This window comes from Wyeomyia smithii, chromosome 2 (assembly GCF_029784165.1).
Source record: "Wyeomyia smithii strain HCP4-BCI-WySm-NY-G18 chromosome 2, ASM2978416v1, whole genome shotgun sequence".
NCBI lineage: Eukaryota > Metazoa > Arthropoda > Insecta > Diptera > Culicidae > Wyeomyia > Wyeomyia smithii.
The window spans coordinates 7664167-7680304 of NC_073695.1; the positions used below are offsets into that span (position 1 = coordinate 7664167).

The 16138-nt window shown below is 37.3% G+C and overlaps 2 protein-coding genes across 4 annotated transcripts in view; one reads left to right on the top strand and one right to left on the bottom strand.

Moving 5' to 3' along the window:
• The first annotated feature begins 12206 nt into the window (after positions 1-12206).
• LOC129721269 (deoxynucleoside triphosphate triphosphohydrolase SAMHD1) lies at positions 12207-15272 on the top strand. 3 transcript variants are annotated; one of them, XM_055673630.1, is made up of 9 exons: positions 12207-12271; positions 13180-13389; positions 13455-13542; positions 13597-13686; positions 13741-14180; positions 14246-14296; positions 14363-14540; positions 14605-14756; positions 14821-15272. In XM_055673630.1, exons 2-9 carry the CDS (start codon positions 13184-13186, stop codon positions 14942-14944), a joined length of 1329 nt encoding a protein of 442 aa, XP_055529605.1. In that variant the 5' UTR covers positions 12207-12271; positions 13180-13183; the 3' UTR covers positions 14945-15272. The 3 variants fall into 3 exon arrangements, with proteins under 3 accessions (XP_055529605.1, XP_055529604.1, XP_055529603.1); XM_055673629.1 differs by having other exon boundaries at positions 12210-12540; XM_055673628.1 differs by lacking the exon at positions 12207-12271 and adding an exon at positions 12911-13017 and having other exon boundaries at positions 13177-13389.
• LOC129721270 (heparan sulfate 2-O-sulfotransferase pipe) overlaps positions 15254-16138 on the bottom strand; it is a 555985-nt gene continuing 555100 nt past the window's right edge. Inside the window, exon 6 of the mRNA XM_055673632.1 lies at positions 15254-16127. Within this exon, the coding sequence (XP_055529607.1) occupies positions 15803-16127 (325 nt within the window). The 3' untranslated portion in view covers positions 15254-15802. The remainder of the gene's footprint in view (positions 16128-16138) is intronic.

A 16138-nucleotide genomic window follows, 5' to 3' on the forward strand; every position in this document is an offset into this window, starting at 1 on the left:
AGCGAGAAGCTTTTGGGCTACACGACAAACAGAAATACCACATTTTTATCTTTATATTGAATTTAGAAAATAACTTCTGGGTAAAAATGTCTTCAAAGAAAAGAAAATTTCTTTCGGAGGAATTTTCTTCTCTTCGAAGAAATGTGCGCTCGTAATTCAGCCGCTGGTGACTTTTATAGACTCTTCGCCTGCTCCGCCACATTAAGATTGATCCGGAGTAAAATAATGGCTTCATGTTTCTGGTTTCTGACCTCGTTTGTTTTCAGCTTCACTTATACCGGAGTTTGGCTATTCTACGGTTTTAAAAGTAACATAAGGAGCTTTAATCAAAAAATTTTACGAAGCAATCGGTTGATTTTTGTTAAATTTTGTTACGTGTCGTTTGGAGGTTATTACTAACTTAAATGTTATTTTCTTATATCTGTTTTTTTTTCTGTTAGTTTTATAGTATGGTAAGCACTAGCAATACTCAGAGGGAGAGATATGCGAAGAGAATGTAGTGAGCCAAACGAACATGTCAAAATCCGAGCCAAACGAACAAAAAAGGTAACACATTGAAAGGTGTTGCAATCAGGTACAATAAAGGACATATTTATTTTCATACGTTTTTCGTGTTTTATTGCTAAACAATGAATTGAGAATGCTCCAAAATTACTTTATCACAGTGATTTTTAATTGGTGGTTCATAAACCTTTTGTATGGGTAACAAAACAATGATCAATTATGGTGAAAATTCATAAAATTAAACATAAACATTAAATTTAATACCTTCTCAGTTTTTGTAATGCACTTTGTTATTCCCCAGGACTTCACTATCAGTCATACGAGTCGAATGGAAAAGTTAGTCAACATTGCGCTTTGGGAAGAGGTCTGGCAATTCTCCTGTGAAACCTAGTGGCCAAATTGATGTTTTTGTTTCATCGCTTATCTCTTTCTCTCTCTCTCTCTCTCTCTGAATATCTCTTGTAAGCATTTTATTCAGCCATTCAATAAAAAAGGGCAATTTTCGCCTCAAAAATCGAATATATAGCACATGTTCAAACTCACATGGAAGATCGACCCATCTCGAACCGTTCTTAATAATGTACGTGGAGTTTGATGACCGAACACTGGAGTATCCCGGTGCTACCATTCGAGAGATAGAGCTGTTTGAGGAGGAGATTATTAACTCACAAAATTATTTTATAGGAATGTCCCTTCGAACTTGTTACGAATCGCATTCGCAGCACTCCAGCAAAGCTACGACGTCACAGTTTAAAGTATATAAGTGAATCGTGTCTTGTCTCGACACATTTCGAGTCTCAGCCTTGACATTCACGAACCCTGGTAGCAGTGTGATCTTTTGAAGTAAATGAGGCTTCCTGTCAAAACTTTTTATCTGCTTTAGTCTATAGTTCCTAATTTTAGAAAGTGTCATTTTTTTTTTACTGTCTCTTGACTATTGAATAATCACCAAAATACCCAAGATATATTTTGTGCATTTTAAACTAGCTTCACCACATCACAGCACATCGCGGAAAATTTTGTGATTACCTTGAATGAAAAAAAAAAAATCCTCACATGTTATGTTCACATTATTGTTTAATGAACGTTGTAATAACCATAGCATTTTTGATGATAACTCTGAAAAATCAAAAATCTCTCGCTTTTCTAGCCGAATTGTTGAAAAACTTATGTAAACTTATAGTTCTTGTAAAGCCGGCCGAAGTGTATGCAGTTAGGCTATAAATTTGGCTATAAATTGACTTTTCAAACTTTTCATATTTCAATTTCGAATGGTTCGAATATTAGTTCATATAAACCAGACAGCTTCTTAGTTCCTACTATCACATCCATATCGACGGCATCCTTAGTGTAAATAATGTAATAAAAATACATAGAACAACTAAATTTGAGTTCACCATGGATGTGAAAAAATCCGTGAAGATACATGGGTATAAATGTTGAATCTATTCATTTAATTAATCTTTTATTGTATACTACTGAATTATGGAAACGTAACCTCTTTTTGATTTTGCGGAAAATAAGGCGTAACAAACCGTGGTGGCAGTCACAAGATAGCCAGACAATCCCTGTCCCAACAGGCAATTAATGTTTGCTTTCATGAGCTCTCTTCCTTAAACAATTTGGTTACCTGCTGTTGGAATCTAATAAAGTCTGATGTCTTGAAAGAAAACATGCTGGTGAAGGCAACGGCAGGCACCGCTGGTCTATCATTACAGCGGTACACGATTTCTATTCGTGTGCAATCAAGGGAAAACTGCTATGTTGCTGATGGTGGTTAACAGTTCATCTAATGAATGAATATGGTTACCATCAAAACTATAAATTATTCAACAAGAATTGAATATTTTTGCAACTGTTATAAGTTATTTCTATTCCATTCTATTTTCTATGTTCACTCAATAATTGTGACCGGCATACATCCTCAATACACAATTTTATCCAAAAAATACCATTTTATATGAGAGTAAGAGCCGGCGACTGCTTGTGAGTTTTTTGTTTATTAACTAAGTTTCATGCGGAATGTTTTTTTTACAGTTCAACATTGTTAGATGATAATTTTTATATTTTTAACTTAACAACTAAAATATACGTATATGAGCTGTCTTCGTAATACAGTGATTTTTTTTAGGGGGGGATTTGGTAGTAGCTTAAGTACTTATGATAAATATTAGTAAATAATGAGTATGTGTGTCCAACCACAAATGGTGACTTCTCAAGACTGTTAGAAATTTGTAATCTTAATTATTAGGATTTGTTTGCTTTCGCAATTAAAACTTATCATTCGTAGGGATTTAAACCTACTTGTCAAAAAAGGAGAAGTAAACTTACAACTTACTTAATTGCTAACTTATTGGCTATAAAGAGAGCTTATCGTAGCAATTTAGGATTGCAACGATTTTTGTCGAAATGCAGTGAATTTATTTTTTTTTTATTCTCGCTTATTTTCCGTCTGTCTATTTCCGCCACTGTTGTGGCCAATCACCGACGCCCAGGGAGGCGACTCCACACCCAGGACCCTAACTCACGACCCGTTTATTAACGGCTTATTAACGGCCAACGGCTTTACTTCCTCATGCGATGGAAGGCGTGATCCCAGAGATTTTTCGCCTCAGAAAATCTCCCGGTGTCGGCTAGGATTGAATCTAGACCAGTTGGGTTGGTTGTGAGTGGATCACGCCACCTCACAACCATCGACACCTATGTCGGCGGTGGGATTCGAACCCAGGCGTCGAGCGTGGTTGGCGGAGACGTTACCAACCACACTAGGCCCCCGCTCGACCGTGAATGTAATTGTTGACAAAAAAAAGCTGTATTTTCATTGTAGTAATTGCTGCGATTTTTTGCTTGAATTTGTTTGAATACTTTATTTGACATATTTTCTAATGTGTTCTTATTGGTGCGCTTGTATAACGGCTTCGACATTATTTTCAGAACAAGATTCTTACAATAAATTTGATTTAATCAGATTTATCTACGTTAGAACCATTCATTATTATAACGTAAGTATTGTTGGATTTGAAAGGTTTGGTTGGATTAAACCCTAGTTTAAACGCATTAGCCGTGGTACAATATCGTGAAGTGTAAACGAAATTCTTTCGAGTGATATTTCTAAAATAGGATTTTAAGAGAAGACTCTGTAACCTTTGAAACCCGAAACCCCTCTAATTGCAGTGTTTAATCCCACGTTACCATTTTATACAACTCTAGGGATTTATACCTTGTAGTATCTGGTATGAAAGCGTGTATGATGATTTAATTTCAATACAAACAAATCATCATCATATGACTTCTTTATGAATTAAATCTAAACATTATTGATTTTTTATTATTGTAAAAAAAATCGCTGCCCCAAAAAATAATGTTATTTTTTTCGACTGGATTTTTTTAAAGTTATTTCTTATACAATTAAATTTCCTACATTTTTATCTGCTTCAAACGCTGGTTTGACTGCACAAAAGATGTCTTTAGTTTTGTTACTCAAATGCATTTGGAGATGCATCTTAGCGATCCATTCGCTATGTGCAGTTCTAGTTACCGGTACATAATTTCTGAGGGTGCTAATTGACAAAGGACTTTTAAGTGTGGATAATCTGACGATAGAAATGAACAAAATGGTTTTATTGGTCCTCTAATATTTTCCCACACTTATTAAATGCACCCTAAAATGATATATTAAAACCCATAAATCCTTTTTCAAGAGATACCTCGTATATTGTGTTCCTAGATTCTTCATAACAAACAGTTACAGTAACACGTGTCATACGATATGAATACCATTCAAAATTCTCGTACCGAATTACTGATTCAGGAATTAAATCTTTGTAAAGTTGTTAGTTCTGCAGTCATAACAGCTTTACGAAACCAACAAAATTCTATTACGCTCTATTAACATGGTTTTGACTTTTTCAATGCAATAAACAAGTTATCAAACAACATCAATTTTTGTGAAGTTCAAGGCAAAAGATATTTGAGAATTCCAAAAGGCGGTTGTAAGAGAGCTTCTTAGCTGCAAGGCTACAGAGTCCGCTTTGATAAGCGAGTGGTCTTGGGTTCGAATCTTAATAGAATCAGGCTATTTGGTTGTCAAAGGGCTTTAACATGGGTTCATTCTCAGGCTCTCTACTACATACCCTTCCTTCAAGCAGAATTCTATAGTACCCTTGCTGACTTATAACCTAACAAAAAGGTCCCTCTTATAATAAAACTGTTCTGAGTAACGTATAATAGTTCTCTTCAGGGAATTGTAATTATGACGCGGTCTTGGCTGGAGGAACGAGGTTTCGATAAGACTCCTTCCTCTTGACATAAAAAGTCCCTCTTATAATAAACCTTGCCAGAGAGGAACATTAGGTGTAGCCTCAGTTCAGGGAATTGTAATTTGGCGATATTGGTAGGATAGAAAAGAGGCTCGGCGGCATAGTAGAGCAGTAAGCTTGAAATGAAAGGGTAAACTCTCACACACAAGCACGGATATAAATAAAAAAAGCGTATCATTCACTTCAATGATGATACTGCTAAGAATATGAAGTGCGGAGTACATAAAACACCTGGGCAATATTACAATAGATCAAAATGTCTCTGGTCGCAGTGATGAGTACACACAGAGCAAAAAAAAGTAGGAGGGTGGTATTCAAGACACGACCGCATGACGTTGGACTACGGTATTCTTATATTCCATTAAAACAAATAATAGAGAGAATTGCAACTCTAGTATTTGCTGCAATTTTATCTAACAGTGCATTTCTGGATGCTGAGACGTTAAAACGTTATAAATAATAATATATACTAAAAGAATGGATATTTTTTATTTAATCGCTGTCATTTCATACATATTCGAATCAACCTTTTGTTTGCTGCACTACCAAGACAATCATTTAATTGAGCGAATTGGTAAAATTTTCCTATCTAAGCAAAAAGCAAACTTTACGAAACTATCTGAAATTGGAGCCCAGAACGATTCAACCGAAAATTTTAAATTTGAAAATTGTTTGACATTTAAACGATAAAACTCATGCTAGGTTAGTTCCAGCCCAGCATATAACTTCATGTATTTGAAAAAAAAAAAACGTTTGGTTCAATAACTCAATATAGCAAGAGCTCAATCACACGTTTTTCGGTAGTTGTTATCAAGGTTTGGGCGAGTGACAGGAAAATATCTTAACTTCTTCAGTTGTGATTTAGAGCATTTCTAATTGTTTTGTTATTTTTCACGATAGCGACAAGTTTGTTTCTTTCTCTGTGTGCGAGAAACAAAATCAAAACCGCGCACCGAGAAACAAAAACGAAAATTTAATGAATGCTCATTGAGAAAACTTGCAACTCTTTTTACCAATAACTTATGATACTCAAAAGAACCCGTTTTGATCTAAATCAAATTTCTAGTAAATAAGTGTTGATCATTCATAGGTAGTAATTTTTCCTCGATGAATAAAGACTGGCTGAAGAAGTTAAAATCACTGCTGTAAAATCAAATTCACAACTGTGTTCGTTAAGACGTTTTAATATTTTCAATGACAATAATAAATTTCGATAAACACCCGCTATAGTTATTCACACACATGCTATAACTATCTAAACACGCGTTAAAACTATTCATACACACGCTGTAGCTATAGCTATCCATACACACGCTAATCCTTTTCATACATCCGATACAACTATCTATACACACGCATAAGCTATCCAACCATGTGCTAGTACTATCCATACATACGCTATAACTAATCATTACACACGCAGCAGCTATCCACACACAAGCTATAACTATCCGTACACACGCTGAAGATATACACGCAATAGCCATAATATGCTACACATGCTAGTGTCTTTCACACGCTATAGCTAGCCATACACACGCAACAGCACCATCCCTATCATCGCAAATGTCATAGCAATACAGATGCACATACGCTATATGTGCACACTGCACACACACACCCAACGTTTTCACCCAACGATATCTGAATTGGATTACCGCTGGTGGGGCCCAACTCAGATCGAAGGAGCACCGAACTGAATGAAGAAATGCAGCTTCCCACTACCTCCGCCGCTGCTGCCTGATACCACCGCTCTGGTTCTGCTGCAGCTCAGTTTGGCCGCTGGAATCAGCAACCGCTGCTGATTATACAAGACCGGCCTGGTGGCCTTTCACTTGTTAACTGATGACTGCTATGAGACGACACAGGCTATTATATAGCCCAAAGCAAAAATCCATCCGCGAGCAAACAAGAAGTGAGCTTGTGATTGGTTGAATGTGCACGACTTTTAACACAACTTTTAACTAGTTTAGTATCGAAAACATATTTAAATTATTATATGACAATCTTGCGCAATATTTCCCCCATCAATCAAGCCATTGGTGTTTAGAATCTGTTCAGTGGTAATGATAAAAGAAGCATTTTAAAACGGTGTTGAAACACCTTTTGCAGTTACTGAAAGCGAGCTCGTTATTGGTTGAAAGCTGTGAGACTGTTTACAAAGTCAGATCGGTTGTATCCGTTAGTGTCGACTGTGCTTGTGAAGAGAGGTGGTGATTGGTTGCTCGGTATGATTTAGACAATCGATGTGATTTATCAATTTTTCAATAGTGTATCTCGAACAATAGGTTAGTTTTGTTACATAAATTCAACCGTAAAAGAATTTCTGATCGGTTGATGCCAAAACCTCGAAATTCTGAAAAGAAATGACTGATATATAAGCGCTCAAAACCTGACCACTTTTCCCTGGTTTTCCCCGGTTGAATATCTAGATTTTCAAATTCAGGTGCCTAACTTCGATATAGACGTTAGTCCAACGTCAAAAGGCGGTTGTAACTCAGTTATTTACGCGGATTCCGGAATTTACGCGGTTTTTTACGCGGAACCCGGAATTTACGCGGAAAACTGGGATAATGTGGAATTATCAGGAAAATTAGATCTATCTGGAAAACCCTGGAAATTTTCAGAGCTATAAGAGAAATTTCCTTTTTTTTTGACGGATCTTATTTGACTTCACCAACTCTTTCCTTCTTCTCCTAATAAAAAGTATTACTGTATTCACCAACTCTTTCGTTTTCCGTTTTTTATTCGCATTTTTTGCTTTTCTAGATATTGCCTATTACAGTTATAACTTAATGAATTCTGGAAGTTGAACTTTCGTGGGCAAAACAAATAATATTTAAATTCTGCGAAAATACCATAGAAAAACTGTGTGAGTGATTTTTTGCAACAACAGCGTATTTATGTGCCAATAACTGTTTCATTTAATCAACATTAATTTTCATATAGTACTTTGTGAAAATAACTGAAGTAATCTGCAATATAGTTAGTGTTAGTTATAATCTGCAATGGAAAATTGCTTGATTGCTACAGACTTGTTTTAAGAGCAAGATTGAAAAACAACACGCAGAAGAAAAGCGAGTTTTAAAATTTTCTGTGAGCCATTTTTCAAACTCGATCCTTGGTATTAAATGCAGAAGTAATATCTTGATTTCAACAATCAAAATCGGTTGATTCTACAGCGGTTTATTAGAACTAATAAAGACGAATACAGATTTAACAATAAATTTAATTAAAAAAATGGTATCTGGCATCACTTATGTCAAATTTGAAAAATCTATACTGAGCGTCCTGGCAGAATGATTTAAGAAATCAGAAGAAAGTCCACAAAAGCACTGAGGATGACTGTATGTCACAGTCGAAATACGTATTTGCGCGAACTGAATTTCAATATTTATTTCCTAAATTTCTAGTAAAGTCTAACGGAAACTGATAATTCTTTCTTTTGATTTCTTATCACTTATGTCTCCGAGCGTATTCTTCTAACCTCTGGCATCACTTTGCGCACGGGAGCCTGTTTGTCATTCAAAAAAAAAAATAAAAAAAAAAAATAAATAAAAATAGATCATTTGAAATAGAAATTGAGGCTCTCGATCCCGATTTGTCGCAGCTATCGAAATCTTTCGGCGTGGTAGTTGTGGTAATGAAATGATTTTACGGAAAAAACTGTACTGATTAATTAAGCATAATTGGGTTATTTAGCCTTCCCAGCTGGTCTCGAGGTACGATGCTGGCCTAACAAGCCAAACGTCGTAGGTTCGAGTCTTGACTCGGGAGAGACTGTTAGTGTCAGTAGAGTCGTAGCGCTAGCCCCGCAATTGTCCTGTATACTTAACGGTTGGCTGCGAAGTCTGTGTATAGTAAACAGAAGGTCATGTTCCGAATCGGAATGTAGCACCAAGGCTTTGCTTTGCTTTTGGCTTGTTTAGATATTCACGGATTTCCGATTTTTATATATCATCTAAAAGAGTGTAATTTTCTGAGCAAAACGTGATTTTTAAAGCATTTTATCATTATCCTTCGATTTTTAAATGAAGAATTAAAACTCGCTCCAAATCGCTACAATGACAGTTGGTATATGGGCGAACTGTCATTGTAGCGATTTCGAGCAGACTTCGAGCAGTTTTAAATCGTGATTTAAAAAGCGAAGGTCAACGATAGAATTTTTTTTTAATTACGTTTTACTTAGAAAATGCATATCTTTCAGATGATATAATAATCTGATATAGCTAAACTAACCAATTACTTAATTTCTACTTTGCCAAAAAAGGGGTCCATTATAGATACATTAAAATTTGTTGAGCGCATGGAATTGGAAAAGCTTATACGGCCTTTATTTTCAGCAGACAGGACGAAGTGCATTCATGGAACCAACTCTTGAGACAAAGTTTGGTCAGAGCCCTGGAATTTTAATGTATCAGTTATTGGCAGTGCCTTAGAATATCAATGTTTATTCATGAGTAAATGAATTGAATTAATCTCAGTGTCAGCACATTTATTCTCTGATGCAACTCAGTAACCTGTGTTCATTGCGGCTATGCATGAATATCGTTTCTCATATTCAATGACAGAACAAAGGAATGAATATTAAAGGCCTCGTAATGATATTCAAAGAAGCCTCGGTGATTATCAATCCAAGTAGTGCAAATCTGTTCAGACGCTGTACACTGCCCAGTGAGGTATAAATGGTCGAATAAGGTTAATTTTGATTTTCACTATTTTGATATGATTTTCATTTTTGACGATCAAAATATCAACACGAGTGTTAAAGTTTATCTTGTCGGTGTTCAACGGTTGTTTGGTATCATGAATATCAACAGTCGCATGGGTAGTACGATTATCAATATGAAGACGGCTGAAAATCGCTGCTTTTGAATATCATGACAGTGAATATTCTCAGCACTGGTTATTTGTATTTGATTAAAGAATTTAGACATTATAGAATCTTTTGCTACTCATTGGATCAATATTGTCGATATTGGCACCCGCGTTCCAATGTTACGGGAGACAACTTTCCAGCAACTTTTCCGCAAAAGGTAGAGCGCTGACAAACAAATCCAAATATGACGAGCGTACCATAGCGTATAATTGACGAGTTTAAAGATCGTTTTTTCAAGTTAACAGCTGCGGTATTCCAAAGTAGAGCAGCCTAACTTTATTTATTTGTATTTCAACATTATAGAATACAGTAAAAAAAAACTGAAAAAAAGAAACTTTAAAACTAACCGCACGTTTTTCGTTTTGAAGTTTATTTTTCAACTAAATCAATATGCACTTTGCTTTGATTGTTTTTGTTTGGTTTGAACTTTAACTTTTTTTGAAACGAACAACAATATTCCTCCATAATCCCCAAGGTGTCGACGAACCCGTAGTTCAAGGGGTTGGATGTAGGTCGGGATTTCATTTGCGTGATGTCCCGGCTTATGTCCAATCACTATAGATTTGACGCGCATCTCCGTCGTGTTGGGCTCGGGGAGAGTGGTATCTGTGCCTGTGGTGAAGGTTATCACGACATAGAGCACGTTGTCTGGTCATGCCCTGTACACCGTGACGCCAGGTCTAGATTAATAGCTTCCCTGCAGGCCGAAGGTAGGCAGCCGGCTGTTCCTGTTCGTGATGTCTTGGCGAGCCGTGACCTATCCTACATGTCCCTTATATACGTTTTCCTGAAATCCACCCACGCCCCAGTTTAGTCCTATCCCCTTCCGCCTACATCCAACCAAACGACAAGAACACGTTAAGACCCCGGATCCGGAAACAGCAATCAGACCCGCACGATACTCTCAAGGCCCGATGGAAACAACCCAATATGCCAGTCCGTAATATCTTGGCCCAGCAGCGGAACAAATTTAATATGCTGCTTACCCATGGCAATGAAAACCATCAAACAGCAAACCTGTGCTTTTAATGCAAAATATTCTAGCTTTAAGTTAGATTTAGTTTCAGCTCGTAGTCGGCAGCGAGGATAAAAAATTTGCTTTTAGTTATTAAGATACTTTAGAAAGTAAGCTACCAGATATAATTGGCGCCGTTAAACATTGAATTGTATTTGTGCCGTGTCAAATAAACTATAGAGGAGGAAAAAAAAACAATATTCCTAATTTGAACAAAAGTTTTGTAGAACGTAATGGAAGTGTGATTGTTGAAACAACAAACAATGTGGATGAAATTATTAATGTAACTTGTTGGAACAAAAAAAAAAAAAATGCTGGTAAGCCGTGATTCTACAATATATGGTTTATTTTTGAATTTAGAAATCGTTTCTCTGCGTGAAATGCTTTGTTCGTTATTAATGATGTGTCTTCGCGTATTCAGGTTGAGAATCGCTGCAATAAATGATCGAGTTATATAGACTCACGAAGCTATAAATTTGTGATTTGCACCCGGAAATGTCCAGGAAAACATGGGTGGCATTGCGCATTTCGTTTCGAGTGATTTTTGTTCGTTTCGACCACATTTGACATTGCCGATTTCGATTCGAACTCGAAACGAATAGATAACGTATTATTGCAGTTGATCTTCGAGCAAAATCGGCATTACGTAAAGGTTTGATCGAGAATTTTTTAGCTCGAAAGTTATAAAAAATGGTCGAGTGTACCTAAGTTTGTTGACTGAAACATAAATAATTTCACTAAAAATCTGTGAAGCGGAAAAACATTAATTTGTTAGGATCCACTAGCGAGTAGCTTCAAAGTAGGGGTTAACTTTCACGGAGCAGGAATTGTACTAGTGCAGTTTGGAGGAAAATATTGTCTTTAAAATAGATTTGAGTGCTCCCCGCCTTATCTTGAAATGTTGACGAAACCATGAAAAAAATTTCTTTTGCATTTGCGCTTTTGTATATCCCTAAAACCATTTTCATCACTACAAGAATCGTAGGAAAACATTCTAGAGGCAAGACACTCTTGATATATGGCGGGATATTATAAAGTATTCATCGTTGCATTGTTCGGCGTCGGTGTGATGTCAATGTGTCGGATGAACGATAAAAATCAAAATTTATCAACCGATATCGTAAATTACCGCAATATTTTTCATGAAAGTAAAGTTGTCCAGCCCCTAGACAAATCTGACATTTATTTTCGAGTCAATGTTTGCTCGAAATAAACTACAATAAAATTGGGGTGTCGAAAATAATACGCAATACCAACTCCACCTCGAAACGAGTTTGATTCTTCTCGATTCGAGTTACTCGAAGCGAAATGCGCTATGTCACCCCAGGAGCCCGAACTGTATCAGTCCACCCTCAACGCGAATTAAGTTAAAAAAAAATGAAACGAATCATATTTGGTTTATGCGTTTGTTTGAGTAGTTTGAATTTCGAGTGTAGCAAATTGCACTTTGGCCGATCAGGCCACTGTCATCGAGCTTTTGTTCGAAATGTCAGCGGTGCGGGACCCAAAAATTCCAATAAGAAAACTTCGGTTGCAACATAAAGATAATCCAAGGTGGGCTTTATTTTCCTATTGCATTTTGTTCTGATCGTCGTTTCATAATTCTATGCTGTTGTTCGAGCATTGATTGCACACGGAAGAGAGTGATCCACGCTTTCTTGTGCGATCATGAGAGTCAGTTCAGTTCCGTTATTGATCAGCTTCGGAGTTTGTTGATTGAAGTGTGCTCGTATAGTGAAACCAGTGGTTCTCGGTTGCTAAGTGCAAATTTGGAAATTGTTGAGCTCTGAAATTGTTCCGTTTTAACAACAGTCAAAAGCCAGGTTTGTTTAGAGAGATAAGTTGTTTTTTTTAGTGTTTGGCAGAACAATAGGTTCTTTTGTACATATCTCTATGTATTTAGATATCAATCACTTCTTATTCAATAAGTATATTCAAACAAGAATGCGAAGGTCAGTGCGTTTGGAAGAAACTACTTATGTCACTATCAAGTTTTAACCACGGCTGGGTTTTCTTTTTGTGGTTCACAACAGACTTTGTTTTATTTATTTATGATGAGAAACATTTCTTGTTGCTTTGTAGCATTATTACTCAGTGCTATGCGCGGTCCGTTTGCTAGCACCGCGCTTGTCTTGTGTTGGAAAACGACGTCGGTTGAATATGCATCTCGTGCATCATCAGCTGGGCGCGTACAAGTGTGTGGGTAAAATGCGCGACGTCGATGGGGAGCGCATGAAGCACGCTGGTAGAGTCGACTCGACGTGCTTTCGTGTGATGCATTTTATTTACAGTATTCGTTGGTACTTATACTTTTGTTTATATGTAGTTCCACCGTTGTATTTTATTTATTATATTTCACTATGGTAACATGTTTGCGATTATAACTAAAGCTGTGTAGAAAATCACAAAGAAATTGCTACGTGATTAGTCTGTCTGATTAGGTTATTTTTCTTTCTAAGCAGCACAATGAACAAACCTGACATCTGTAACACGGAGTCCACCCACTACTGGACCATTCATGATGCCATCCATGGCAAGGTAACTTATCCGGGATACGTTCGTGAAATAGTTGACACGCCACAGTTTCAAAGACTTCGTAATCTGAAGCAGCTTGGTGTCAGTTCAAACGTATTTCCTTGCAGTACTCACACGCGTTTTGAGCACTGTTTGGGGTAAGTCCAACTGTGGGGCATTTAAATGTACTTAGAATAATAATCTACATTGTTTCATGTTCTAGAGTGTGCTTTTTGGCTGGAAAGCTACTGAAGATATTGGAGAAAAATTCTGGTGTTCAGATCAGTGATATACATCGAAAATGCGTGATGGTAATGGTTATCAATAATCTTTCATTCCAACTTATAAGTACAGTTTCTTTACAGTTAGCAGCACTTTTACACGACGTTGGTCATGGTCCCTTCTCGCACATGTGGGAGGATTTCGTGCACAATGGAAGCGATAAAGATTGGACGGTAGTGTAATTAGTTTGTTCTTCATGCAAATATTGAATCGCATCTACTTTGCAGCACGAAAAGTCGTCATGTGATATGGCTTGTCAACTGTTTGCCGCTAATAACATACAACTGTCGCAGGAAGCGTACGAGCATTACTACGCCGAACAGTTGATCTGTGCCTTGATAACAGGCAATCAGGAGGCTCTTCGGACGCTTTTAACGCCGGACACCATGTTTCTGTCGGAGATCATCCACAACAAGAAGTTCAAATTAGATGTCGATAAGTGGGACTATCTGCTGAGAGATTTGTTCTATTTGGACGGTGTTGTTCGTATCAGCACCGATTTCGTGCGTTTGTTCGATAATGCCCGGGTGATCCGTGGCGGAGATGGTGTTACTCATATCGCCTATCGAGCTGCCGATTATTCGGCTGTGATCGAATTGTTTGAGGCTCGAGCCACTCTGCACATCGAGTGCTATCAACATCGCACCGTGCTCGGGCTGCAAAGAATGTAAGTTTACTTGTATTCTTTGAGTTGAAAGTGTATTGGGAATTTAAACAAAATCTTGTTTGCAGGATAATGGATGGGCTCACATTGGCAGAAGAATGTGGATTTAAATTAAAAGGGTAAGTGTACAAATTAAAATTAAAATGTTTCTCACTGTCTATAATGCTAATGCCGTTTTTCTTCAGTGCGAAAATGTCCGAAGCACACCAATCGCCACAAGTGTACCTCTACTTGGATGATAGTATCGTGAAGCTGATTGAAATTAGCGACAGTGTCAAGCTGCTGCCGGCACAACAATTGCTAGATCGATTCCATCAGCATCGAAAGTACCGTGTAGTTCATGTGTCTAGTCAACCAATTGATGTAAGTATTGTTTAAAATGGAACACCATTTCAACTAAGTCGTTTCTCCCTTTCCTTATGAACAGGTTGAAAGCCTTAACAAACTATTCGCAACGGATGAGTTCTTCCAGTTGCACAAGAAAATCCCGTATGCAAGTGAGATGGCGCCACGAAATGTCCCCCTCTATGATGATCAGGGTCGGTTAGTGGAAAACCGCACTATTGTCGACAGTATTATGTAAGTGAATGTTAGCTTATTCCCAAAACAATTATTATTCAAAACGTTCTTTTCCGCTTTGCAGAAGCAATCTCCGCAATCAGGGCTTCTTCGAGCAGTATTTGGTGTACTGCAAATCTACGGAGCCTGAAATCGTTAGTCGTGCCCGAAAGTACCTGGAATCATTGCCCTTAGAAAAGCAATGTTGAGAGAAAAGCTTGCGTATTATTTTATTTTGTAGTTTGGTATTTTATGTTGAAAGTTTATTATTTATTATTGTTTTAACGATACATGCGAACACTGTCTTTGGTAGTCTATCTCAAATATAAATAGAAATTTGCTACGTTTTGCTGTTTCGGAATACCAAAGTTTTCGTGTATCACTGCAGTTTTATAGTTGTTCACGTCATGTAGTGAGTTTCGTTTGCATTAGATAATTAGATTGAGTCGAATAGGGAAATCAAGTTCTTTTTTGTGGCCTAGTGTAAGGTTTTCATTCAGTTATGGAACAAATACAAATTAAAATTAACATCATAAATTAAGTTTTATTAAATACTTTCTACAGTACAGTACGTCTATGGCTAGTACTATTCTACAGTATGCTGGCTATGGTTCTACCTTAGGTGTCAAATGTGATTCTGCTTCTGTAACGTTTTAATGTCAATATTTTTGCTTGCAGTCCGATTCCATCCAGCAGTTTATTCAAGCCAAATTATAAATGTACAATTTTCCATGTATGTTACTGCTTATCACATTCAAAGTTTTACTTTTTGTCAGTTTTCACTTTATGCTTGTATGGTTGCACTTTTTAAAACATCCTACATCTATGATGGTTGCGACACAGCTAATTAAAAACAAAATCAAGCATGAAATGCTGATATGTGCACGTGTGATATGTGTGATTTATATAAATAAGTTTTCTGCGCTGCGATGAAATGAAAACATTGTTCAGTGATGAAACTCGACACTAGCCTCCCGATAAACTCGAAGTCTTGATGCTGTAAGTGGCTCCAGCAAGAGTGAGTATTTTAAGTGAAGAAAGGAGACCTTCACAGGGCGGAGGGAACTTCAGTTGCGCGGCAGTTGCGTCGCGAGGTACTGCTTGTACAGTCGCTGCTTGCAAAACTGGTAGAATTCGATTTCCCGGGTGAAGTTCCGTCGAACCATTTCCTTGATTTCTTCGCTGACCGGAGGCTTGAAGTTATTTTTGTTGATCTTCTGCAGCAGGTTTACTTCGTTGAAGTACACCGACGACGATCCGGCGAAAAACCGTGGAATGTATCGCTCCAGCACGGCCAGTGTGGTGTTCAAATCCTCCAACACACCAACAACGGCGTATTGGCTTTCGACGGCATATTTCGCACGCTCCAAAGCACCGGGGCTGTTGAAAGGTCTGAAATAAAG